This window comes from Salmo salar, chromosome 03, assembly GCF_965601325.2.
Source record: "Salmo salar chromosome 03, fSalSal1, whole genome shotgun sequence".
NCBI classification, from domain to species: Eukaryota; Metazoa; Chordata; class Actinopteri; order Salmoniformes; family Salmonidae; genus Salmo; species Salmo salar.
In genome coordinates, this window is record NC_138293.1 from 60,894,163 (window position 1) to 60,920,310 (window position 26,148).

The 26,148-nt window shown below is 43.0% G+C and overlaps 2 protein-coding genes across 4 annotated transcripts in view; one reads left to right on the forward strand and one right to left on the reverse strand.

Moving 5' to 3' along the window:
• The window catches only part of LOC106600800 (sterile alpha motif domain-containing protein 14), a 39,169-nt gene extending 15,329 nt beyond the window's left edge, over positions 1–23,840 (forward strand). The window contains exons 3-10 of the mRNA XM_014192482.3: positions 1,591–1,748; positions 2,729–3,062; positions 3,430–3,529; positions 3,650–3,718; positions 3,867–4,023; positions 11,456–11,584; positions 13,563–13,718; positions 20,661–23,840. Coding sequence (XP_014047957.1) covers positions 1,591–1,748; positions 2,729–3,062; positions 3,430–3,529; positions 3,650–3,718; positions 3,867–4,023; positions 11,456–11,584; positions 13,563–13,718; positions 20,661–20,825 — 1,268 coding nt within the window. The 3' untranslated portion in view covers positions 20,826–23,840. The remainder of the gene's footprint in view (positions 1–1,590; positions 1,749–2,728; positions 3,063–3,429; positions 3,530–3,649; positions 3,719–3,866; positions 4,024–11,455; positions 11,585–13,562; positions 13,719–20,660) is intronic.
• Positions 23,841–24,025: 185 nt separating this feature from the next.
• Positions 24,026–26,148, reverse strand: part of mpp3a (MAGUK p55 scaffold protein 3a) — a 31,666-nt gene continuing 29,543 nt past the window's right edge. For all 3 annotated transcript variants that reach the window (XM_014192479.3, XM_014192481.3, XM_014192480.3), the window contains one exon: positions 24,026–26,101. In XM_014192479.3, the coding sequence (XP_014047954.1) occupies positions 25,922–26,101 (180 nt within the window). In that variant the 3' untranslated portion in view covers positions 24,026–25,921. The remainder of the gene's footprint in view (positions 26,102–26,148) is intronic.

The window sequence follows — 26,148 nt, forward strand, 5'->3', positions numbered from 1 at the left end:
CAGATCTAACTGCCTGTAGGTCAGGCCCTGAAGCAAGGATATGCATATTCTTGATACCATTTGAAAGCAAACACTTTGAAGTTTGTGGAAATGTGAAAGGAATGTAGGAGAATATAACACATTACATCTGGTAAAAGATAATACAAAAACATACAAAGTTTTTTTGTATTTTTTTTTAATCATCATCTTTGAAATGCAAGAGAAAGGCCATAATGTATTATTCCAGCCCAGGTGCAATTTAGATTTTGGCCACTAGATGGCAGCAGTGTATGTGCAGACTTTTAGACTGATCCAATGAATCATTGCATTTCTGTTCAAAACCTTTGTATCAAGACTGCCCAAATTTGCCTAATTTGTTTATTAATAACTTTTATAGTTCAAGACTGTGCACTCTCCTCAAACAATAGCATGGTGTTTTTTCACTGTAATAGCTACTGTAAATTGGACAGTGCAGTTGGATGAACAAGAATTTAAGCTTTCTGCCACTGTCAGATATGTCTATGTCCTGGGAAATGTTCTTGTTACTTACAACCTCATGCTAATCGCATTAGCCTACGTTAGCTCAACTGTCCCGTGAGGGACCCACCGATCCTGAAGAAGTTTTAAGCACTATTATTGCACACAGAGTGAGCCCATGCAACGTATTATGTGACTTGTTAAGCAACATTTTACTCCAGAAGTTACTACGGCTTGCCATAACAAATGGGTTGAAATGCTTATTGACTCATACATATCAGCTTATTATTTTTAATTAATTTGTCAACATTTCTAAAATATAATTCCCCCTTGACATTATGGGGTATTGTCTGTAGGCCAATGACACAAAATCTAAATTTCATGAATTTTAAATTCAGGCTGTAACATAACAAAATGTGGAAAAAGTCTAGGGGTGTGAATACTTTCTGAAGACACTGTAAGAGAGGACCAGGTCATAGGTCAATGTTCATCCCCCACAATCCTCTGCTGACTCAGTCACAGGGGAACGTCCAATGTGATTAAATAGATTAATTGTCATGTATCTGGGGGCTGGATAAATGGAGTGAAGGATGGAGGGATGAGGGGAGGAGAGGGAGAGATAATTGATGGAAACGCTGAAGGGCTCTCAGATTGGGGTCAAGAGGTCAAAGGCAAAAGGATCGTTCCTCTGGGGTCACCACAGATAGAGGATGTTACAGCAGGGGGAGGATCAGATAAACATATTTCATCTGATCAATTAAACTCCTCAGTTTGACATGAAAAAGGTGGTATAACGGTATCATGTACCTTCTTGTAACACAGACATTGGAGGATTTATTTTACATGCAGGGAATTAGCTTTTGCCCAGTAGTTTATCTTTCTAGGTCCCAGGTGAAATTAATATATTATAATAGCTGTAGCCTAATGTTTAGGTCTGGGCTTTCCTTGTAACACATTCTGCATCAAATGGATCTGTTGAAAGCACTTCTCAAATCTGTGTCCAGTACTTATTTGAGTTTTTCTCTGTGATCTTCCCTCAGACCTGAATGATCTGAATATCATAATTTTCTCTGTGATCTTCCCTCAGACCTGAATGATCTGAATATCATAATTTTCTCTGTGATCTTCCCTCAGACCTGAACGAGGCCATCCCAGAGACAGAGCTGCTGGACAACAGCATACAGAAGGGGCGTGCCCAGCTGTCCGTCAAAGCCAGGCGGCACCGCCCCTCTCGCTCTCGCTTCCGAGACAGCGTCAGCTCCACAGAGGGAGATGACAGTCTGGAGAGGAAGGTGAGTGACAGGCGTGAGAGCCAATCAATCGATGACATGGACTCTCAAAGGGACAGGCACACCCACAGGACACATTCCTTTGTAGTCTGATGATGACCTTGTAGCATGTGATAAAAAAAGACAAGGGCCTTGTCTTGTCTTGGTAATACAGTATAGATAGACATCTTTGTATAGACAGCACCAAGGGAGATTTTAGGTATTTATTGCGCATTTTATATAGTCACTATACCATAATACTGCACACATGTAGCTAAGTAACATAGCAACTATAGCCCTATAACTAACAGCACTGTGCATGCCTATACTCGTGAGTAGATCCTGATTGGTGAAAAACAAAGCTTGACTCAATCAGGCATTGAATCATGTTTCACTGCTTCATTTGACAATCAGATTTTATGGTTGAATTCTTTAGATTCAAACCCATTTAGTTGTAGATGGTAAAAGACCATGCAACCATCCATATGAAATCCGTTTCTTAGTCCTAGAACTCATTTCAGATGATATGGAGATTATCAGATGGGAAAATGTCTCTATGGCCTAGGCTATATTGGAGGGCATTGGAGAGTGTGTCTCGCTCTCTTCATATCTGTTGTTTGGTCGTTTTGAGTATTTTCTCTCACTAGAGTTACGGTCAATTCAAATTGCATTCCAGCCCATTCAGGCATTTCATTGGACTAGCACTTAATTTGAAAAGTACCATACTACAGTTATTAGCATTTTCCCATTCAAATGTCATGTCCAATTATTCCTTACTATACAAGAGGTGGAATGGAATTGACCCAAATTCATATGTCCCTAATTGTGTTCATGAGTGGGTGCGTGCATGTGTATATATGCGTAAGTGCGTGCTTGAGTGCGTGTATGTGTGTCTGTCTGTCTGTCTCTCTGTGTGTGTGGGTGGGTGTGTTGGTGTGTGGTTGTGTGTGTCAGTCAGTTCCCATATAAACATCTTGTGGTGTTTCTGAATCTTTGTGCCATAGTGTTTGGACAGCCCTCTGCACTCCGTCCGTTCCCCCCTCCACTCCACCCTGCGAGGAGGCTCCTCCCCTTCGCCTGATTCGCTCCTCTCCTCGTCCTCCCCTTGTCCCACCTTACGGAGCCCCGTCTTCTCCTTCGACACCTCCTCCTTACGGCGCTCCCCGGAGGAGGGCGGGACCGGGTCGCCAGCCCCTCGGGGGCGGTACCGCCAGCTGACAAATGCCACGTCTCAGGAGGCCCTGGTGACCACGCCCAACAGCTCTCCCTCCAAGTCGTGTCCCAGTTCGGACTGCTCGCCTGTTTACATTCGACGGGCACGACGCCCAGACAGTGAGGGTACGAGAGGCAGACATCCGCATTGGGCAAGAAAATCCTCATCCTAGTTATTACAGTTCAAATCCCCACACTAAGAATTAAATTCCCTGTGATATTAACTGTGGTATATTAAGCCTAAAGAGGCAAAGCACACACACACACACACACACACACACACACACACACACACACACACACACACACACACACACACACACACACACACACACACACACACACACACAGCCATAAATGTATTGATACACAACCACCATTAATGCCATATCATTAAGGCCATACCAAAATGTTGGTAATGGTGGGTTAATGTGTACAAAAATGCTTTGATGAATCAATAATGTGCTAATTACCATTTTTCATTATTTCACAGTGTTAGTTTCAGAAGACAGTCGAGACACCAGCCCGGCTGACCCCGGCAACAACAGCCTTATCTTCGACAAGAAGACCAAGAGGAGATTCTTGGACCTGGGGTAAGTGCTCAATATTCAGACATTTAAACGGTTTACATTGTAAACACATTGCAAATTTGTCAGTTTCAAAACTGGTGCTTTCTGTTGATTTTAACCCACAATTTTTTTGTTCATCTGAAGGGTCACGTTGAGACGCTCCTATGTGAGAGTCAGAAAAGACAAGTCAAACAGACTGTCAATGGGAAGCCGGTGAGTCCATGAGAAGCCATTTTGGCTATGTCCCTCTGTTTCAATACAGGAGGCAACATTTTGGCTCCATTAGACCTAGTTAGTATATGAGAGGCACCATTTTGGCTCTTTCAGTTAGGATATTGAATATCTCTCTTTCTCTGCACAGGGAGCCATCTGAGAGCCCGTCCAGGTCCTCTGGCTCTTTCGTGCCTTTCTCCTGGTTCACTGACAGCACCAGGGGCTCCGTGTCATCCGGGGCAACTCCGCCCTGCTCCCCCAAACTGGTCTCTCAGGACTGCAGCCCCCGCAAGTCCAACTCCCAGGTAACTCACATCCACAATAACATATTCTGATATCTTCTGATATCATATTTAGGTCAGACTGCACTATTGTGTTACTCCTACCATTGTCCACTTTGTGTTTTTATCATTATCAGAGGCCTCATGTGTTGATGTTAGCATTAGTGTATAGGCTAGTCTTCATTTCATGTCTGTCATTAAGATTTCTGCCACATCTGACAACGTCACAAAAATGATGCTAGTGCTTCAAAGGGACAGAAGGCCATGTGTTGTTATGGTTCTGGATGGGCAGATAGCTAGCAACAATTTTAAGAAACTGTCATATGGTGAATTGTAAGTGGCTCGTTTCAGCTCATTTAAACTTGTTCTTGATATCAGGTCTTGTTTTGAGGTGTTTTGACTGTCACCTCTATGCTAACATGGAGAAAAAAATGGCTAGATATCTAGCTAACCAATAACTGTAATGATGTATTTGAGAGATAAGTGCTCATTGTGCAACTGTATTTTTGTTTTCAATAAACATTGGAGCCGAAATATAGTTTACATGTTGTCAACAATCTAGGCCGACCCTTGTTTTGCCCCATACTGTAGTTGCACATGCGTCGGTTTTGTTGCTAAACAACCAAACCGTCTATACATTCCACAGTTTAAAACACCGAGAAACGGATGCTGCTGTTACCCTTGGAGATATGCCAAATGCTTTTTACAAATTGTCAAGAAGGAGAAAACTTTCTCCTACTGGGTCTGAGCTTTAATGAAAACAGTCACCAGATGAGAGAAGCAGACACCAGAGATGTAAAGCTGCTACACTGCTATAAACACTTGTGCGTAGACGCGACTAGCATCTCTCCCTCTTTCTTCTTCTCCTTCCATCTCACGCGACTAGCATCTCTCCCTCTTTCTTCTTCTCCTTCCATCTCACGCGACTAGCATTTCTCCCTCTTTCTTCTTCTCCTTCCATCTCACGCGACTAGCATCTCTCCCTCTTTCTTCTTCTCCTTCCATCTCACGCGACTAGCATCTCTCCCTCTTTCTTCTTCTCCTTCCATCTCACGCGACTAGCATCTCTCCCTCTTTCTTCTTCTCCTTCCATCTCACGCGACTAGCATCTCTCCCTCTCTTCTCTCTCTCCCTCTTTCTTCTTCTCCTTTCATCTCACTCCCACCCTCTCTCTCTCCATCCATCCATCCATCCATCCATCCATCCATCCATCCATCTCTCTCTCTCCTCTCTCTCCCTCTTTCTTCTTCTCCTTCCATCTCACTCCCACCCTCTCTCTCCATCCATCCATCCATCTCTCTCTCTCTCTCTCTTCTCTCTCTCCCTCTTTCTTCTTCTCCTTCCATCTCACTCCCACCCTCTCTCTCTCTCCATCCATCCATCCATCCATCCATCCATCCATCCATCCATCCATCCATCCATCCATCCATCCATCCATCCCTCCTCTCTCTCTCTTCTCCCTCTTTCTTCTCCTTCCATCTCACTCTCTCCTCTCCTCCTCTTTCTTCTTCTCCTTCCATCTCACTCCCACCCTCTCTATCCATCCATCCATCCATCCATCCATCCATCTCTCTCTCTCTCTCTCTCTCTCTCTCTCTCTCTCTCTCTCTCTCTCTCTCTCTCTCTCTCTCTCTCTCTCTCTCTCTCTCTCTACGCAAGAAGCAACCTATTATCACACAGTCAAACTCAAAAATTTACGCAAGAAGCAACCTATTATCACACAGTCAAACTCTCATTTCATTTAGTAAGTTCACCATTCTGCCGTTCTCACTGTTAAACATCGCAGTGTTCAATACAACAGCTCTTCACACCATGGGCCTCTCCAGATCAATTATATATATATATATATATATATATATATATATATATATATATATATATAAATATATATATATATATATATATATATATATATATAATTGATCTGGAGAGGCCCATGGTGTGACTCAGCTCCTGTGGAGAGTCTGAGGGATTGAAACTCAATTAGGAAACAGGGCGCGTTTTCCTCTGTGTCCAAGAGGGTGCTGCTATTCGACGTTTATCGACAAGCATGGCTACATTTACACAGAGGGGAAATCGATGGCCCTTTGTGCGGCACATTGTCACATGCTCGTGTCAAATGTAACCTGTTTCAGAAAAGATATTGACGGATGACTTCGGGAGTTAAAACAAGAACATGGCACCGATGCAAGAGACTCTTCCGGTGTTAGATCCGATTGACCACATTGAGGGATTTTGGTGTTGCTGTCGTCCTCTTACATGGTTTGGTATATGCGCATCTATTGGATGGAAAACATAGCTTAATATACAGAAGAAAGAAGCTGAGGTACAGGGTTATAGGAAGAAGATAGGCTGTCCGTTCAAAATACCCAAGAAGGCAGACATATGCCTCCCACTGACTTTGCACCAGCTAATTAAAGTCTCTGCCAAAGGCCTGAGTATTTCTAAGGGAAATAGATTATATTTCAGAAGCTTGTTGGCCAATGGCTGTTTAGCTAAGAGGCACAGAAAGGACTGATAGGAAATATACAGCTGTCCAATCACACCGTTGATGTAACAACACAAGGTGTGTGTTCCGTATATCAAAGTGCTTTTATTTCACTGTCAAACGTATAGTTAAGAGCATGTCTGGCTCTTGGAGCTTTATAGTTTTTCTGCTTATGTGGACAAATTGCTTTTGTCGTGTCTTTGGGGGTACCATTAAACTGAAGATATGTTTATCAATTAGCTCCCTGTAATTATTATCACGCGATTAAACTGATTAATCGTTTAATTGTAATTAACTAGGAGGTCGGGGCACCAAGGAGAATATTCAGATTACAAAGCTATAATTTTCTTAATATAACTTTCCTGTACTATAATATTATATTCTATTATAGTATAGGTCGATTATCTTCTAAGTTTAAAATGGTGTATTTACCTCTAGCCCAGTCTCATTCCAAACGTCGTAAATTGTTGTATCTGCACGAACCCAGTCTTTACTAAAATCATCCATACATCAATTGTCTTAAAATCATTTATTTACTACACTAAGTAATTAACAGAAAAACATACAAACAGTAATTATCGTCAACAAAGGATTGGTATTGGAATGTGCCCTTGTGGGCTAAACAGGCTGGTCGGCCTGTTGAACAATGGGTCATAAATGGTCAGCTGAGAAGTTTACACAGAGTTCATTAACAATTGACAATTGAAGGCTCACTCATTCGGGAACAATTGCAATCAATATATATATTTACGCTCAGTGTGTCGTTCTGATTCTTGTTGGAGAGTAGTTCTGTTGGGGAGTTTTGTCCACGTTCTCTCTCTCTCTCTCTCGGTTAGAATGGATCTTTCAGAGCGACATTCATTAATGTCGTCATCGAATGGTTGTTTCGTTGGTCTTCGCGTTCGATGATATAATTTACTTAGCTGCAGACTAATAATTAATATCAAAGACTTGTTCTTATTCTGTCGGTATCAATAGTCTAAAAGTTAACTACGTGGTATGGTTCACTTTCAGTAGAGTACTTGGATGGTCAAACCTCTGGCCATAGAGTGTAGGCCTGGTCTGGAGAAATGTAAATCAGGGAGTGTTTTATAGTGCCCATCGAACAGGCTGGTCAAATGACGCCTGGTCCTGTATATGTCCCTGGGGCGTGCCTATGACTGAGTTAGATTTGGTTACAGAAATACAATTCTATCACATTACATCAGTACATAGCATCTCAATGTCTTACAAAAGCTTTATCCTTATCAATACATTCCATACACCCATATGAGGCAAGTCTTAAACTGAGTCTATTATATAAACAGTTTTATGGTAATATGGCTATATTGTCTCTTCTGAGTATCACAAAATGGTACCAGCGGATCAGTTCGTAGCTGGATTCTTCAATTCTATGAGTTGGAAGAATTTCCTTTGTCTCTCTATGGGCCATGTGGCCAGAGACTTTCCTGGAATTTTAGAGTTTTTCTACCCTTTACACACAGGGTGGATTGTGTGCAAAAGGGAGAGGCCAACGTCATGACACTTTATAGATCAAAGGTGTTATAAGCCCTTGTCAGCACAACAAATATGGTATGTTACATATTGAGATATATCTCTGCCATAGATGATATATCTTTCTGCTAATATGTTCATGTGTAGCCTGTCCATATCCTTGCCATGAAAACATATAACCAGTAGGTACACCCACAGGACACCTAACAATACATATATGTCTTGTTGGATGTCTCTCTTTGCACACATTTGCTGTCGTAGGCAGAAATCCCATGATGCGATCGATGCTGTTGATTTACTCACCTTGGTGACTTGACCGCTGCGATGCTTTTAGCTAACCACAACATCAATGTCAAGACAACTAGATTACCGTTTAACAAAAGAAGGAAAGCAACATAGCAGAGCATATTTCCACTTGGTGGTTAATAAATATTTGAATGCCCTTGTTTACATACGCTTTAAAAAACAACAGCTTTTGAATTAACCATTGGCAGGCTAAGTTCGGTGAGTTCATCAATATAGCCCTCTATGGGAGAAAATACCCATTCACCCCTCTCAGCTTCACTTGGTTTGATCCATTCTGAGTCAAAACCCTACCAAATATTGGGGTGGGGGGAGTGTTTATACATACTCTCTAACACCTGCCACATGACACATCTAAAAACCCCAGGAGCAACATGTTGGGAGCATGGGCCTATCCCAAACAGAACCTTTATTTCCCGTAAAGTGCAATACTTTAGACTACAGGGCAAATGTAGTGAACTTTATAGGGACTAGAGTGCAATTTAGAACTGAGCTCCATGGGGTTTAATAGTGAGGAGTATGCAAAGCATCCCAGATGCACTTAGTCATCAGCATGGAGGCCGGGGTCCTTTGCTCTGCATAGCAATTAAAGCTGCAGCTTCCCATTGAAAGCAGAGGGCCGTTAAATCCCTTTCTACCACTGTGTGCCTGTCCAGCTGGGTTAATAGCTCTTGCATGCATCCCAAATGGCACCCTATTCCCTACATAGTGCACTACTTTTGAAAAGAGCCCTATGGGCCCTGGTCAAAATCAGTGGTATAAAGTACTTAAGGAAAAATACTTGAAAGTACTACTTGAGTGGTTTTTGGGGTATCTGTACCGACTCACTAAACACTTTGTAAATGACGGCTGAGTGTTGGAGTGTGCCCCTGGCTAACCGTAAAAAAACATATACAAAAAAATGGTGCTTTCTGCTTTGCTTAATATAAGGACTTTTAAATGATTTATACTTTTACATTTGATACTTAAGTATATTTGAGCAATTACATTTACTTTTGAAACCAAAGACTTTTAGACTTTTGCTCAAGTAGTATTTTACTGGGTGACTTCCAATTTTATTTGAGTCATTTTCTATTAAGGTATATTTACTTTTACCCAAGTATGACAATTAGGTACTTTTTTCACCATTGTCAAAAGTAGTGCACTATATACACTACCGGTCAAACGTTTTAGAATACCTACTCATTCAAGGGTTTTTCTTTATTTTTACTATGACAGCTTTGCACACTCTTAGCATTCTCTCAACCAGTTTCACTAGGTAGTCACCTGGAATGCATTTCAATTAACAGGTGTGATTTGTTAAAAGTTAACTTGTGGAATTTCTTTCCTGATTGCGTTTGAGCCAATCAGTTGTGTTGTGACAAGTTACGGGGGGTATACAGAAGATAGCCCTATTTGGTAAAAGACCAAGTCCATATTATGGCAAGAACAGCTCAAATAAGCAAAGAGAAATGACAGTCCATCAGTACTTTATGACATGAAGGTCAGTCAATATGGAACATTTCAAGAACTTTGAAAGTTTCTTCAAGTGCAGTTGCAGAAACGATCAAGCGCTATGATGAAACTGGCTCTCATGAGGACTGCCACAGGAATGGAAGACCCAACCAGAGTTACCTCTGCTGCAGAGGATAAGTTCATTAGCATTACCAGCCTCAGAAATTGCAGCCCAAATAAATTATTCACAGAGTTCAAGTAACAGACACATCTCAACATCAACTGTTCAGAGGAAACTGTGATTCAGGCCTTTGTGGTCGAATTGCTGCAAAGAAACCACTACTAAAGGACACTAATAAGAAGGAGAGACTTGCTTGGGCCAAGAAACACAAGCAATGGACATTAGACTGTGGAAATCTGTCCTTTGGTCTGGAGTCCAAATTGGAGATTTTTGGTTCCAACCACCGTGTTTTCGTGAGACGTGGCTTGTGGGTATTACGTATGATCTCTGCATGCGTATTTCCCACCGTAAAGCATGGAGGAGAAGGGGTTATGGTGTGGGTGTGCTTTGCTGGTGACACTGTCAGTGATTTATTTAGAATTCAAGGCATACTTAACCAGCATGGCTACCACAGCATTCTACAGCGATACACCATCCCATCTGGTTTGGGCTTAGTGGGACTATCATTTGTTTTCAACAGGAGTATGACCCAACACACCTCCAGGCTGTGTAAGGGCTATTTGACCAAGAAGGAGAGTGATGGAGTGCTGCATCAGATGACCTGACCTCCACAATCACCCGACCTCAACCCAATTGAGTGAAGGACCGCAGAGTGAAGGAAAAGAAGCCAACAAGTGCTCATTATATATGGGAACTCCTTCAAGACTGTTGGAAAAGCATTCCAGATGAAGCTGGTTGAGAGAATGCCAAGAGTGTGCAAAGCTGTCCAAGGCAAAGGGTGGCTACTTTGAACAATCTCAAATATAAAATATATTTTGATTTGTTTAACCCTTTTTTGGTTACTATATAATTCCATATGTGTTATTTCATAGTTTTGATGTGTTCGTTATTATTCTACAGTGTAGAAAATAGTCAAAATAAAGAAAAACCCTTGAATGAGTAGGTGTTCTAAAACTTTGGACCGGTAGTGTAGGGAACAGGGTGCCCTTTGGGACGCAGCCCTAATAAGCCTGGTGTCTGGAGAGGAGGCAGATACCCATGACTTTGCCTTCCTCCTCTGCACTGGAGATTTGGGCCTCTGCACTGTGGCTCTCAAGGGGACGGTCAATGGCTGTTATAGGGCTGTGTGTCTGTGTGAGTTTTTGTTGTGTGTGTGTGCATGCATATGTGTTTGCGGGGGCATCACAGCCCTATATCAAAATATGATGCTTATGTATTATTTTTCAGTGTTACTGCTGTGACCAAACATTTTATATTTCTAAGCTACAACTGTTTGAAAGTAAGGTTTACAAACAATGCATTAATATCCTACTAATGCCAGATGTAATTGATCTTGAACTGGACAAATCAATCGATCCAATACTGTTTGACCACAGTGGTCACACTCAATAAAAATATCACTATGCACTTGTACTTAATCCCAAAGGGTCATAGAATACTGGAAACAATGTGGAGAAAACAGTATTCATTTATCATGATTGGATCATCTCCCTCCCTCCCTCCCTCCCTCCCTCCCTCCCTCCCTCCCTCCCTCCCTCCCTCCCTCCCTCCCTCAGGAGTCTGCCCTGAGTGATGAGTTCTCACCGCCCCCCGGTAGTCCCCCCCACGCCTCCAGTGGGACCACAGCCGACTCGTCATCCCGCTCCTCACAACGCTACCAGACCCTCTCCCAGTCCTCAGACGAGGTAAGGGGCTTCCTAATGCAGTTGTGGTAGTGGGCATTGTCTGCCTAGGACTAAATGGATCTAAACTCTATTTCATTTAGATACAGTATATGAGACAGAGGGTTTGCCTGAGGCCTGGATCACTGTTCAGAGAGAGAATGCAAGATACTGTTTTTGATTACAGCAGCGTTCCACTCAAATCTCTAATAGTGTACCAACAAAACTCTGAATTCTTCTTTAGTAAAATGTGTACCATTACCTGAAATAACCCCAACTGGACATCCTGTAGTTATGTCTTCTTGGTTACTTGTGGCAACTAGCTTACACTATTCATACTATAGCACACACTGCATTCAGTTAGAAGTTCCAAGCAGTTCACTTAGATCCATAACAGTAGGAGTGCAGAGTGTGTAGTCCTGGTGTTTTTAAAGCCTGAGTCTGGTGAGTGCTCTGCTCTCTCAAAAACACTCTCTGGCCAGAGGCTGTCAGACACGGCTGCACAGTGATTAGGGAATCAATTACCTCCGGTAAACTAGCTCTCTCTCTCCCGTCACATCTGATTTAGCTCAGCTTGTTGGAGGGGATATTGGGTTTTCAGAGGGGCGTACCACGTCAGACCTAGGTACAGATAGTATTTGCTTTTTTTCTCGAATACTTTAACTGCACTTGATTGTGTGGCGCATGTCTGGCACAAAGGAACCAATGGAATAGTCTCAAAAGTGCGAACCCTGCCCATCTGCCACTCCAGAGGTGCGCTCAACTGGGTTTCCATTTGTGCTGAACATCTTCCATTAGTTGCAATTTCAGTGGGATGATTTCAATGAACATTCTAAAATGTTACAGTGAAACGTCAAACAGCACATTTTTGTAAAGATTACTATGCCATTTCAGCGGCAATAATCAAACTGCAAATAACTGCTATTCCTGCTACATGTACAATAATAGAAAGCCGCATTATTATTTGTAGTGGCAGTTTAGACCCAAAACAAACCGCCTTCTCAGACATAAGATAATGTTACCTTATGTTCTCGGCTAACACTAAGTTAACATTAGCTAACAATCAACATCTATTCCCCTCGTTAAACACACCTCAGGTTCACTCAATGAAACACTCAAAGTATTTAAAAGAAAAATAAATTGTATTTGAACCCAGGACTTAATCACATCTGGTTGAGTAAGCGTGTGAGAGTCTGTGTGTGTCCCAGTTGTTGGTGAGATGGAAAATCCCAATGGGGAATGTGCTGTTTTGCCTTCCAGCAGAGCACATTACCTGAATTAGCATGGTTGAAGTAATGGAACAGTGTTTGTATATGGTAGCCTAGGTTATGTAATCCACTTTCTATAAAACCTTTGGCTAATAATGTAAAATAGAGGGGCTCTCAAACCAACCACGTCCCATAGGAATTGTCTGCCTGTATGTTGATATCATGTTTATTCAATGCTAATAACATGAGGGAAAAGGGAGAATATGCAGAAAGAGAAGATGCAGAGAGAGAGAGACTTCTCAACCGGCTGCCTCTTCCATCACCCTGAGTTAATTTTAGCAGCGCTTCGCTTGTTCCTGTGCTTCACCGCCGGTGGAGAGACATTCTGAGAACACCTCAGTGTCTGGCAGACAGCCAACCTGGCAGGACCCTGCTAGCCACCAGGCTAACAATACCAGACCAGCGGTTAGATCAGTTAAACAATGTTGATTGTGTGCGCGTGCGTACGTGTGTGTGACTCAAGGGGGTCTAGACTATAGAGGCAGCTTTGTAATTCAGTCACTGCAACCTAAAGAGCCATATCAGTGGGTGTAATGAGGCAGAACGTTAGCTGTATGTTGCTGCACTAAGGGGCAAGGCTAAATTGTTTTGTGTTGTGTTATTCATGACCACCAGGGGGCAGATTAACATGCTCTTCAGACTGCTAACTCACAAAAAGCTATTTTTCATATTAGGGAGCTGAAGCAATGCAATTGTACTCAATAACTGAATATCTTGGGCAACCTTCCTTCCAGCCTATAGACGAGCCGCTGTGCCTAGTGTCGTCGTGGAGCACCCAGCAGGTGTGCCAGTGGCTGAAGGGGTTGAACATGGAGCAGTACATCCCAGAGTTCACTGCCAGGGACATCGACGGGGAGCAGCTCCTCCTGATGGACGGCACCAAGCTCAAGGTGAGAGGATGGTTCAGGGAAGGAGAGGAGGAGAGTGAGGAGGATAGAAGGAAGGGAACTAAGTTCAAGGTGGGAGGAGAGGAAAGGAAGGTGAGCAGAGGAGATGTGGGTAAATGGATGGAGAGGGTCAGCGAATAGAGGAGAGGAGAGGAGAGGAGAGGCGAGGAGAGGAAGAAAAGCAGATGGATGGAGAGGATGGTACAGATGGTGAAAGGGGAGAAGCGGCCATGAGAGTGGAAGAGAAGTGACAACAAGATTAGAGGTGAGGGTAAGGTACAGGAGAGGGATGAGAGTAGGTGAGAAGATTAGAGGAGAGGGTAAGTTACAGGAGAGGGATGAGAGGAGGTGAGTGCATGTAGGATCAAAGTAAAACATAGAGTATCTCTGACTCTCTGATCCACTCAAAAACACTCAAAACAAACATGTAAACACCCACCAACAACAACATACAGGTAATCATTCTCTTTCAGTAGGATCTCACTGCCCTCTGCTGTTGAGAGGGACCACTTTCATGTTATCTGTGAACTACGCTGAACAAAAACATAAACGCAACATGCAACAATTTCAAAGATTTTACTGAGTTACAGTCCATATAAGGAAATCAGTCAATTGAAATAAATTCATTAGGCCCTAATCTATGGATTTCACATGCCTGGGAATACAGATATGCATCTGTTGGTCACAGTTAAAAAAGGTAGCGACATGGATCAGAAAACCAGTCAGTATCTGGTGTGACCATCAATTTACCTCATGCAGCGCGACACATCTTCTTCGCATAGAGTTGATCAGGCTGTTGATTGTGGCCTTTGGAATGTTGTCCCACTTCTCTTCAATGTCTGAGCAAAGTTGCTGGATATTGGCGGGAGCTAAAACACGCTAAAACACGCTAAAGCACAAGTTGATCCGGAGCATCCCAAACGTGGTCAATGGGTGACATGTCTGGTGAGTATGCAGGCCATGGAATGAGTCGGAAATTATCAGCTTGCAGGAATTGTTTATAAATCCTTGCGATATGGGACAGTACATTATCATTCTGAAACATGAGGTGATGGCGGTGGATGAATGGCATGGTAATCACGGTATCTCTGTTCATTCAAATTACCATCTATAAAATGCAATTGTGTTTATTGTCTGTAGCTTATGCCTGCCCATACCATAACCCCACCGCCACCATGGGGCAGTCTGCTCACAATGTTGACATCCACAAACTGCTCGCCCACACGACGCCATACACACTGTCGGCCATCTGCCCGGTACAGTCTAAACCCGGGATTAATCCATGAAGAGCACACTTCTCCAGCGTGCCAGTGGCCATCGAAGGTGAGCATTTGCCTACTGAAGTTGGTTACGATGCCAAACTGCAGTCAGGTCAAGACCCTGGGGAGGATGAAGAGCATGCAGATGAGCTTCCCTGAGACGGTTTCTAACAGTTTGTGCAGAAATTCTTTGGTTGTGCAAACCCACAGTTTCATCAGCTCTCCAGGTGTCTGGTCTCAGAGGATCCCGCAGGTGAAGAAGCCAGATGTAGAGGTCCTGGGCTGGCTTGGTTACACATGGTCTGAGGTTGTGAGGCTGGTTGGATGTACTGCCAAATTCTCTAAAACAACATTGGAAGTGGCTTATGGTAGAGAAATGAACATTCAATTCTCTGGCAATAGCTCTGGTGGACATTCCTGCATGCCAATTGCACACTCCCTCAACATTTTAGACATCTGTGGCATTGTGCTGTGTGACAAAACTTCTAATTTTAGAGTGGCCTTGTATTTCTCCTAGCACAAGGTGCACATGTGTAATAATTATGTTGTTTAATCAGCTTATTGATATGCCACACCTGTCAGGTGGATGGATTATCTTGGCAAAGGAGAAATGCTGTCAACAAATGTCAACAAATTTGTGCACAAAATTTGAGAGAAATAAGCTTTTAGTGCACACGGAAGATTTCTGAGATATTTTTTTTCAGCTTGTTGACACGTGTTGCACATGTTGCATTTATATTTTTATTCACTGTAAGTACCTAAGGCCTAGATGGCGCCAGAGAACAAGGCTGACGTGTTAGCTATTCCTAACCAATTGTGTTTTTTTGTTAATTTCTTTGCGTTGTTTATAACTTATTTTTTAACTTGTTTTGTACATAATGATGCTGCTACCATCTCTTACGACCGAAAATAACTTCTGGACATCAGAACTGTGATTACTCGATTACTCACCACGGACTGGCTGAATCCTTTTTTACCTTTAACGAGACCGACGAGCCCGATGTGAATGATATACTGCTTTCCCGTGAACAGGCCCAGATCCCCGTCATTTGCGTGAAGAGAAGGCGGAGAAAAAGGGGCCAGAGGGCGGGCTGCCTTCTGAGAATTTGTAGGTGATTGAATAAACCCCCACTTCCTTCCATTCTGCTAGCAAACGTGCAATTTTTGGAAAATAAAATCGATGACCTACGCAGAAGATTAAACTACCAACGGGACATTCAAAACTGTAATATCTTATGCTTCACGGAGTCGTGGCTGACCGACAACATTATCAACATACAGTTGGCTGGTTATACGCTGTATCGGCAGGATAGAACAGCGGCGTCTGGTAAGACAAGGGGCGGTGGACTGTGTATTTTTGTAAATAACAGCAGGTGCATAATATCTAAGGAAGTCTTGAGGTTTTGCTCGCCTGTGGTAGAGTATCTCATGATAAGCTGTAGACCACGCTATCTACCTAGAGAGTTTTCATCTGTATTTTTCGTAGCATGCCACCACAGACCGATGCTGGCACTAAGACCGCACTCAATGCGCTGAATACCGCCATAAGCAAACAGGAAAACGCTCACCCAGAGGCAACGCTCCTAGTAGCCGGGGACTTTAACCTCTTACATCTAGACGTTCCGCTAGCGGAACACCTGCTCCAATATCCAATGATGGGCGTGGCGCGAAATACAAACTCCTCTAAAATCCGAAAACTTCCATTTTTCAAACATATGACTATTTTACAGCATTTTAAAGACAAGACTCTCGTTAATCTAACCACACTGTCCGATTTCAAAAAGGCTTTACAGCGAAAGCAAAACATTAGATTATGTCAGCAGAGTACCCAGCCAGAAATAATCAGACACCCATTTTTAAAGCTAGCATATAATGTCACAAAAAACAAAACCACAGCTAAATGCAGCACTAACCTTTGATGATCTTCATCAGATGACAACCCTAGGACATTATGTTATACAATGCATGCATGTTTTGTTCAATCAAGTTCATATTTATATCAAAAACCAGCTTTTTTACATTAGCATGTGACGTTCAGAACTAGCATACCCCCCGCAAACATCCGGTGAATTTACTAAATTACTCACGATAAACGTTCACAAAAAACATAACAATTATTTTAAGAATTATAGATACAGAACTCCTCTATGCACTCGATATGTCCGATTTTAAAATAGCTTTTCGGTGAAAGCACATTTTGCAATATTCTCAGTAGATAGCCCAGCCATCACGGCTAGCCATTCAGACACCGACCAAGTTTAGCCCTGACCAAACTCCGATTTACTATTACAAAAGTTTGATTACCTTTGGTGTTCTTCGTCAGAATGCACTCCCAGGACTGCTACTTCAATAACAAATGTTGGTTTGGTTCAAAATAATCCATAGTTATATCCAAACAGCGGCGTTTTGTTCGTGCGTTCAAGACACTATCCGAAGTGTAAATAAGGGTCACGAGCATGGCGCATTTCGTGACAAAAGATTTCTAAATATTCCATTACCGTACTTCGAAGCATGTCAACCGCTGTTTAAAATCAATTTTTATGCCATTTTTCTCCTAAAAAAGCGATAATATTCCGACCGGGAATCTGCGTTTAGGTAAACAGACGAAAGAAAACAAAGCATGGGGTCGACGCGGGCACGAGCCTGAGTCTCACAGTACTGTAACCAGCCACTACCCAAACGCGCTACTTTTTTTCAACCAGAGCCTGCAAAGCCACGATTCAGCTTTTTGCCGCCTTCTGAGAGCCCATGGGAGCCGTAGGAAGTGTCACGTAACAGCAGAGATCCTCTGTAATGGATAGAGATAATCAAGAAGGGCAAGAAATTGTCAGACAGGGCACTTCCTGCATGGAATCTTCTCAGGTTTTGGCCTGCCAAATGAGTTCTGTTATACTCACAGACACCATTCAAACAGTTTTAGAAACTTTGGAGTGTTTTCTATCCAAAGCTAATAATTATATGCATATTCTAGTTTCTGGGCAGGAGTAATAATCAGATTAAATCGGGTACGTTTTTTTATCCGGCTGTGAAAATACTGCCCCCTAGCCATAACAGGTTAATGCAGGAAAACTTAAATCCGTCTTATCAAATTTCTAGCAGCATGTTAAATGTGCAACCAGAGGGGAAAAAAACTCTGGACCACCTTTACTCCACACACAGAGACGCATACAAAGCTCTCCCTCACCCTCCATTTGGCAAATCTGACCAAAATTCTATACTCCTGATTCCTGCTTACAAGCAAAAATTAAAGCAGGAAGCACTAGTGACTTGCTCAATAAAAAAGTGGACACATGAAGTAGATGCTAAGCTACAGGTCTGTTTTGGTAGCACAAATTGGAATATGTTCCGGGATTCCTCCGATGGCAAGAGGAATACCTATGTAAGAATGCTGTTCATCGATTACAGCTCAGCATTTAACACCATAGTGCCCTCCAAACTCGTCATTAAGCTCGAGACCCTTGGTCTCGACCCCTGCCCTGTGCAACTGGGTCCTGGACTTTCTGACAGGCCGCCCCCAGGTGGTGAGGGTAGGAAACAACATCTCCACCTCACTGATCTTCAACACTGGGGCCCCACAAGGGTGCGTTCTCAGCCCTCTCCTGTACTCCCTGTTCACCCATGACCGTGTGGCCATGCACGCCTCCAACTCAATCATCAAGTTTGCAGACGACACTACAGTGGTAGGCTTGATTACCAACAACAACGAGACGGCCTATGGGGAGGAGGTAAGGGCCCTCTGAGTGTGGTGTCAGGGAAATAACCTCACACTCAACGTCAACAAAACAAAGGAGATGATCGTGGACTTTAGGAAACAGCAGAGGGAGCACCCCCCTATCCACATCGACGGGACAGTAGTGGAGAAGGTGTAAAGTTTTAAGTTCCTCGGCATACACATCACGGACAAACTGAAATGGTCCACCCACATAGACAGCGTGGTGAAGAAGGTGCAACAGCGCCTCTTCAACCTCAGGAGACTGAAAAAATGTGGCTTTTCACCAAAAACACTCAGAAACTTTTACAGATGCACAATCGAGAGCATCCTGTCGGGCTGTATCACCGGTATGGCAACTGCTCCGCCCACAACTGTAAGGCTCTCTAGAGGGTAGTGAGGTCTGCACAACCCATCACCGGGGGCAAACTACCTGCCCTCCAGGACACCTACACTAACCGATGTCACAGGAAGGCCAAAAAGATCATCAAGGACAACAACCACCCGAGCTACTGCCTGTTCATTTGGAAGACCCATTTGCGACCAAGCTTTAACTTCCTGACTTTCTGAATGTCTTGAGATGTTGCTTCAATATATCCACATAATTTCCCTCCCTCTTGATGCCATCTATTTTGTGAAGTGCACCAGTCCCTCCTGCAGCAAAGCACCCCCACAACATGATGCTGCCACCCCCGTGCTTCACTGTTGGGATGGTGTTCTTCGGCTTGCAAGCCTCCCCCTTTTTCCTCCAAACATAACAATGGTCATTATGGCCAAACAGTTCTGTTTTTGTTTCATCAGACCAGAGGACATTTCTCCAAAAAGTATGATCTTTGTCCCCATGTGCAGTTGCAAACCGTAGTATGGCTTTTTTATGGGGCTTTGGAGCATTGGCTTCTTCCTTGCTGAGCGGCCTTTCAGCTTATGTTGATATAGGACACGTTTTACTGTGGATATAGATACTTTTGTACCTGTTTCCTCCAGTATCTTCACAAGGTCCTTTGCTGTTGTTCTGGGATTGATTTGCACTTTTCGCACCAAAGTATGTTCATCTCTAGGAGACAGAACACGTCTCATTCCTCAGAGGTATGACGGCTGCGTGGTTCCATGGTGAATATACTTGTGTACTATTGTTTGTACAGATGAACATGGTATCTTCAGGCGTTTGGAAATTGCTCCCAAGGATGAACCAGACTTGTGGAGGTCTACAATTTTTGTATGATGTCATTTTTCCAATGATGTCAAGCAAAGAGGCTCTGAGTTTGAAGGTAGGCCTTGAAATACATCCACAGGTACACCTCCATTTGACTCAAATGATGTCAATTAGCCTATCAAAAGCTTCTAAAGCCATGACATAATTTTCTGGAATTTTCCAAGCTGTTTAAAGGCACAGTCAACTTAGTGTATGTAAACCTCTGACCCACTGGAGTTGTGATACAGTGAATTATAAGTGAAATAATCTGTCTGTAAACAATTGTTGGAAAAATGACTTGTGTCATGCACAAAGTAGATGTCGTAACCGACTTGCCAAAACTAGAGTTTGTTAACAAGAAATTTGTGGAGTGGTTGAAAAACGCATTTTAACGTATTTTAATGACTCCAAACTAAGTGTATATAAACTTCTGACTTCAACTGTATTTGTCACATGCACCGAAGAAAACAGGTGCAGACCTTACCGTGAAATGCTTACTTACAAACCCTTAATCAACAATGCTCAAAAATCGAGTTAAGAAAATATTGACTAAATAAATTAAAGTAACATAATAAAATAACAATAACGAGGCTACAGTGTATATATATGGTGCTCCAATCCTCGTTATACCTTTTTTTATTAAAACAAATATTTTTCATGTTTAACTCTGCATTGTTGGGAAAGGGCTCGTAAGTAAGCATTTAATGGTAAAGTCTACACCTTTTTTATTCGGCACATGTGACAAATAAAATTTGATTTGATATTTTATTATATTTTATTCTCAGGGTTTGGGAGTAAACAGTTCGACGGACCGTAGTGCACTGAAAAGGCGGATCAAAGACATTCACGCAGCAGCGGAAAAGGAGCGCAAGGCCCTGGACAAACTGGAACGCCAGAAAGAGAAGCAGCGCAAAAAGGAACAGGAGCTACGCAAGCTAAACACAAGCTAAACATAACCACCAGATGGCGCTAAATGACCACAGAAATACTCCTGACTAGAAACTGGTGCTGGTGCACAATCTCCAACTTTCACATTATCATGATAGCATTGATGCTAAGTGGAGTTTTGTGCAAAAAGTTGGAATTTGCACATAGACTTTCGTACTGTACCTCTGGTTTGGATGTGAGGCTTTGAACCCTGCGATGGGCGGGACAGTGTGTTGTCTATCACTGACACATGACAAATAACAGAATGAAAGCTCCATGCTCTTCTTGTCAAATGGCTTTATTTTAGACCAAGATCGGAAACTCAAAGTGGGCATGTGAGAGGTGGGTCGCGTGTGATGAGAATACATCTACAGTCACACACTATTTATTCTTAATTTGGGTAGTTGGAGGACAATTGGGTCACGGCAGGACTGTCAATTTGTAATTTGGGTCCCGAGGTGAAAAAGCTTAAGAACCCCTGCTTTGGACCATTCAATCAGTGGTTGACGCAACATGATAGGTCCCGCCCATATTGGGGTTCAGACGTCTAATCCTTCTAGCTATGAGAAATGTGTTGTTCTTTGTCAATCAGTAAGGTTATCCACCCTTGTGGAAAAAATCTGACTAATATTTTGTTACTGGAATTGAGTATGTGTTATAAACTCAGCAAAATAATAAACGTCCTCTCACTGTCAACTGCGTTTATTTTCAGCAAACTTAAAATGTGTAAATATTTGTATGAACATAAGGTTCAACAGACATAAAATGAACAAGTTCCACAGACATGTGACTAACAGAAATGGAATAATGTCTCCCTGAACAAAGGGGGGGTCAAAATCAAAAGTAACAGTCAGTATCTGGCGTGGCCACCAGCAGCATTAAGTACTGCAGTGCATCTCCTCCTCATAGACTGCACCAGATTTGCCAGTTCTTGCTGTGAGATGTTACCCCACTCTTCCACCAAGGTACCTGCAAGTTTCCGGACATTTCTGGGGGGAATGGCCCTAGCCATCACCCTCTGATCCAACAGGTCCCAGACGTGCTTAATGGGATTGAGATCCGGGCTCTTTGCTGGCCATGGCAGAACACTGACATTCCTGTCTTGCAGGAAATCACGCACAGAATGAGCAGTATGGTTGGTGGCATTGTCAGGCCCACAAGCCCTCATGTCAGGATGAGCCTGGAAGGGTACCACATGAGGGAGGAGGATGTCTTCCCTGTAATGCACAGCACTGAGATTGCCCGCAATGACAACAAGCTCAGTCCGATGATGCTGTGACACACTGCCCCAGACCATGACGGACCCTCCACCTCCAAATCGATCCTGCTCCAGAGTACAGGCCTTGGTGTAACGCTCATACCTTTGATGATAAACGTGAATCCGACCATCACCCATGGTGAGACAAAACCACGACTCGTCGTTGAAGAGCACTTTTTGCCAGTCCTGTCTGGTCCAGCGACGGTGGGTTTGTGCCCATAGGCAACGTTGTTGCTGGTGATGTCTGGTGAGGACCTGCCTTACAACAGGCCTACAAGCCCTCAGTCCAGCCTCTCAGCCTATTGCGGACAGTCTGAGCACTGATGGAGGGATTGTGCGTTCCTGGTGTAATTCGGGCAGTTGTTGCCATCCTGTACCTGTCCCGCAGGTGTGATGTTTGGATGTACCGATCCTGTGCAGGTGTTGTTACACGTGGTCTGCCACTGCGAGGACGATCAGCTGTCTGTCCTGTCTCCCTGTAGCGCTGTCTTAGGCGTCTTACAGTACGGACATTGCAATTTATTGCCCTGGCCACATCTGCAGTCCTCATGCCTCCTTGCAGCATGCCTAAGGCATGTTCACGCAGATGAGCAGGGACCCTGGGCATCTTTCTTTTGGTGTTTTGTAGAGTCAATAGAAAGGCCTCTTTAGTGTCCTAAGTTTTCATATCTGTGACCTTAATTGCCTACCGTCTGTAAGCAGTGTTTAAACCCTTTACAATGAAGATCTGTGAAGTTATTTGAATTTTTACGAATTATCTTTGAAAGACAGGGTCCTGAAAAAGGGACGTTTCTTTTTTTGCTGAGTTTGTGACTTCTACACACGTTCAATGCATTGACAAAGTCATACTTTTCCCATAGCTTTTGACCATACACACATACAGTACATTCTAGCAAATTACACACTATCGAAACCTAACCGTGGTCTGAGTTATTATAGAAAGAATATAATTACAGAAATTAGCATTTATTTATTTTTACAAAGAAGATAATCACAGAATTAAGCTTTTTTTTTTACTCATAACCACAAGCCAGTAACACCCTACCACGTTCATATTGTAGTATGCATCAATACTCTGTCAGTGGACAGCAGTTAAACTTGAAGTAACATGAAGATTTGTCCAAGACATTGTCAAGATAAGATGCTGATGAAACAGATGTGATTTTTGAGCATATTTGTATATACTGTATGTTTGTGGAGTACGTGCATGTTTGTGGCGTATGATATACTGTCTGTTTATGTGTGTGTAAGTGTGCATATGTGCTATCTGAGGTAATTTCCTTGGTAACGTCTGTATGGGGATGGGACTGGCTCTCCTGAAAGGAGTCTTCTGAGGTGGCCACTTTAGAATTCTGGGTGTTGTCAATCTTCTGTCTACTCTCACGTTACACCAATCGTCATGTTAGATGTTTTTGTCTTGTGAGTCTCCAACTTTTTGGATCCTCCTGGAACAAGACAAGAAAGGCACCGATCATCTTTGGAGGATTCAGGGCCCTGTATAAGGACTGATGCTGGGACATGCTATCCAAACCGTATCCCCATTTTGCCCAGTTTTCACACTGAATTCTTGGACTGGTTTGTGGTCAGAAGAACCAGTGACATGGATATTAGCTCCAGGTTTTACACATACATGGTCCTTAGGACTCGTTTCTTGATTTCCATCCTCCCATGATGCGGTGACTTCATTTATTTTCAACTCCTGTGTCAAATGGAAATAAAAAATAAATATGGTTTAAAATGCAGAATGCATGTCAGCACTTCTGCTGCTACTGGTCTCTCATCTCTGGTCTCTCATCTCTGGTCTCTCAGTTCAACATGTGACCTGATTCACACTCGGTTTGTACAACTGATATGCAACACATCTGACACATCGGGGATATGGTTAGAAACCAAACCCAACTCAAAATAACAATTTAGTCCAACTCAAAACTGGTAGGATTTGACGATAACAAAACGTACACAATGTAGCACTTGCTTCATCTGGTTTTACTATGGCACTTTATACATGTCACGTTACAAAGTCAACATTCTGGGTTTCTTGGTTTACATAGCACAGTAAAAGATTAAGAACACATTACATTGTTAAAAAGAGAACAGGATGACAAAGGAGGATCTGGAAGTTCCTGTTGATAGTTTATCAGTTCTCCGCAATGAAACAAGACTTGAAATCCACGCACCCACACCCACACCCACACACAAAGAAAGAGCACAGAGCTTTGATGCCTCTACTCAAAGATCACCAGTAGCTCAGAGCGACAGAGCCAATATACAGACTGAGAACAGGTGGAGTTTCACAAAACCTTTCTGATTGCTTCAGTCAAGTAACAACAGTTTGACTAGCGCGAGTCATTGTTTTTTGTCTTGTGTATTACCTTGTAACCTTGAAATGGCTTTTAACATTGTTTCTGTAAACACCAAGATAACATAAAAGAAACACGTCACGTCTGTGTGTATTTATAATGACGGCTTGAACCCACAATCACACTTGGAGCAGACCAACCCACAATCACACTTGGATGAGTCCATGTCCCACTAATCCCAGAGTCCTCACTTGTAGATAAATACTCATACAGAACAATTTAACAAGGACCCTGATTATCAAGATGGACCATAGAACACCCCCCCCCCCCCCCACCTCCCCAAAACCCTATTACCCACACTGCACCTGCATCTTAAAAGTGTCTGACGTCAGCTATATAAAGGACATTCCTATGTACACAAAAAGGAGCATAGCATGTTTTAGTGCACTTGTACATGACATCCACACATCCAGAGTCTCAGAACTGAAGTAATTCACACCAACTGTAGATTAGACAGGATTAGACACTTAGGGTCGAAGTTCAACAGGTTGCATTGAAGTGCTATGAGATCGTTCGTTGGCACGGTAGGATTTGCATGTGCAATATTTACATCTGCGATTAAATAATTCAACTGTCGTGCACTTCCTTAAAACACATCCAAGTCATAAAATAATTTATAAAAAAAAAGCATTATGAAATAATATTCTATTTCACATTCCAAATTTCTGTACCATTAGATCTATCCTACTGTACTATTTACAGAGTGTGTTGGTTAATAATACTACGTATGTATTTATACTAATTCTCCAGGTATAATGGAAGCAGGTGGATTGGATTTTGGATAACATTTCAATAACATTATAATATCAATGGCTAGGCCTCACTCAGAATGCATTGTATCAACGAGCAACGGAAATAGGCGAGGAAACACTAAGTGAGGAAACCTTACAAAATAGTAATGTCTTTGTGAAGGAATTGTGTTGGATTTCCTGCAGGATTCCTGTACAATTGTTTTGACTTGAAGTCGCTTTGGATAAAAGTGTGTGTTAAATGGCATATATTATTATATTAAGGGGAACTCAAGTACTAGACACTGCGGGCCAAAGAAAGCTACAGATGACACTCCATATGGAGCCACAATAAAGATGTCTGTCTGTCTGACATAAATAATATGACATAAATAATAATAACAAAAGTTTAATAAATATATGAAAAACCTGAATTTGAACAATGGATTGCATGTACTGTACGTGTGTGTGTGTGGGGGGGGGTGGGACACAACAGTCTTTCCCTCTGAACATCCCAAACACAGAAATGTTCCAAAGGGTTTTGCCGCATGCCCTTCTCCCATAGTGCCAGTGTGTGGCTGGCCCAGCATCAGGTATTAGGCCAGGTTTTGGGGCAGTATCTTCCACACCCCACAGGCTGGCCCATGGAGCCAAGGGGAAGGGATCCAGGAGATCAGGAAAGGGATGAGGGGGTAGGGTAGGGGTCCTGCTGGAGGAAGGGCTTGGGGGGCTGTGATCCCCCCTCTGGAGGGTGGTGGTTGGGGAAAGGTTGGTTAGGTCCGCACCCAGCAGAGGGGCACCCAGAAGGTCTCACGCTCCAGCCGCTCCAGAATGCCTCGGAGTTCTGTGCAGGCGCTGGCTGAGTCCTCCTTTATTAGGACCCGGTCAACCAGGTGGCCGTACTGCTGGTCCATCTGCTGGGCTGACTGACGCATTTCTTGCAGGTCCTCATCCTAACACACACACACACACACACACACACACACACACACACACACAC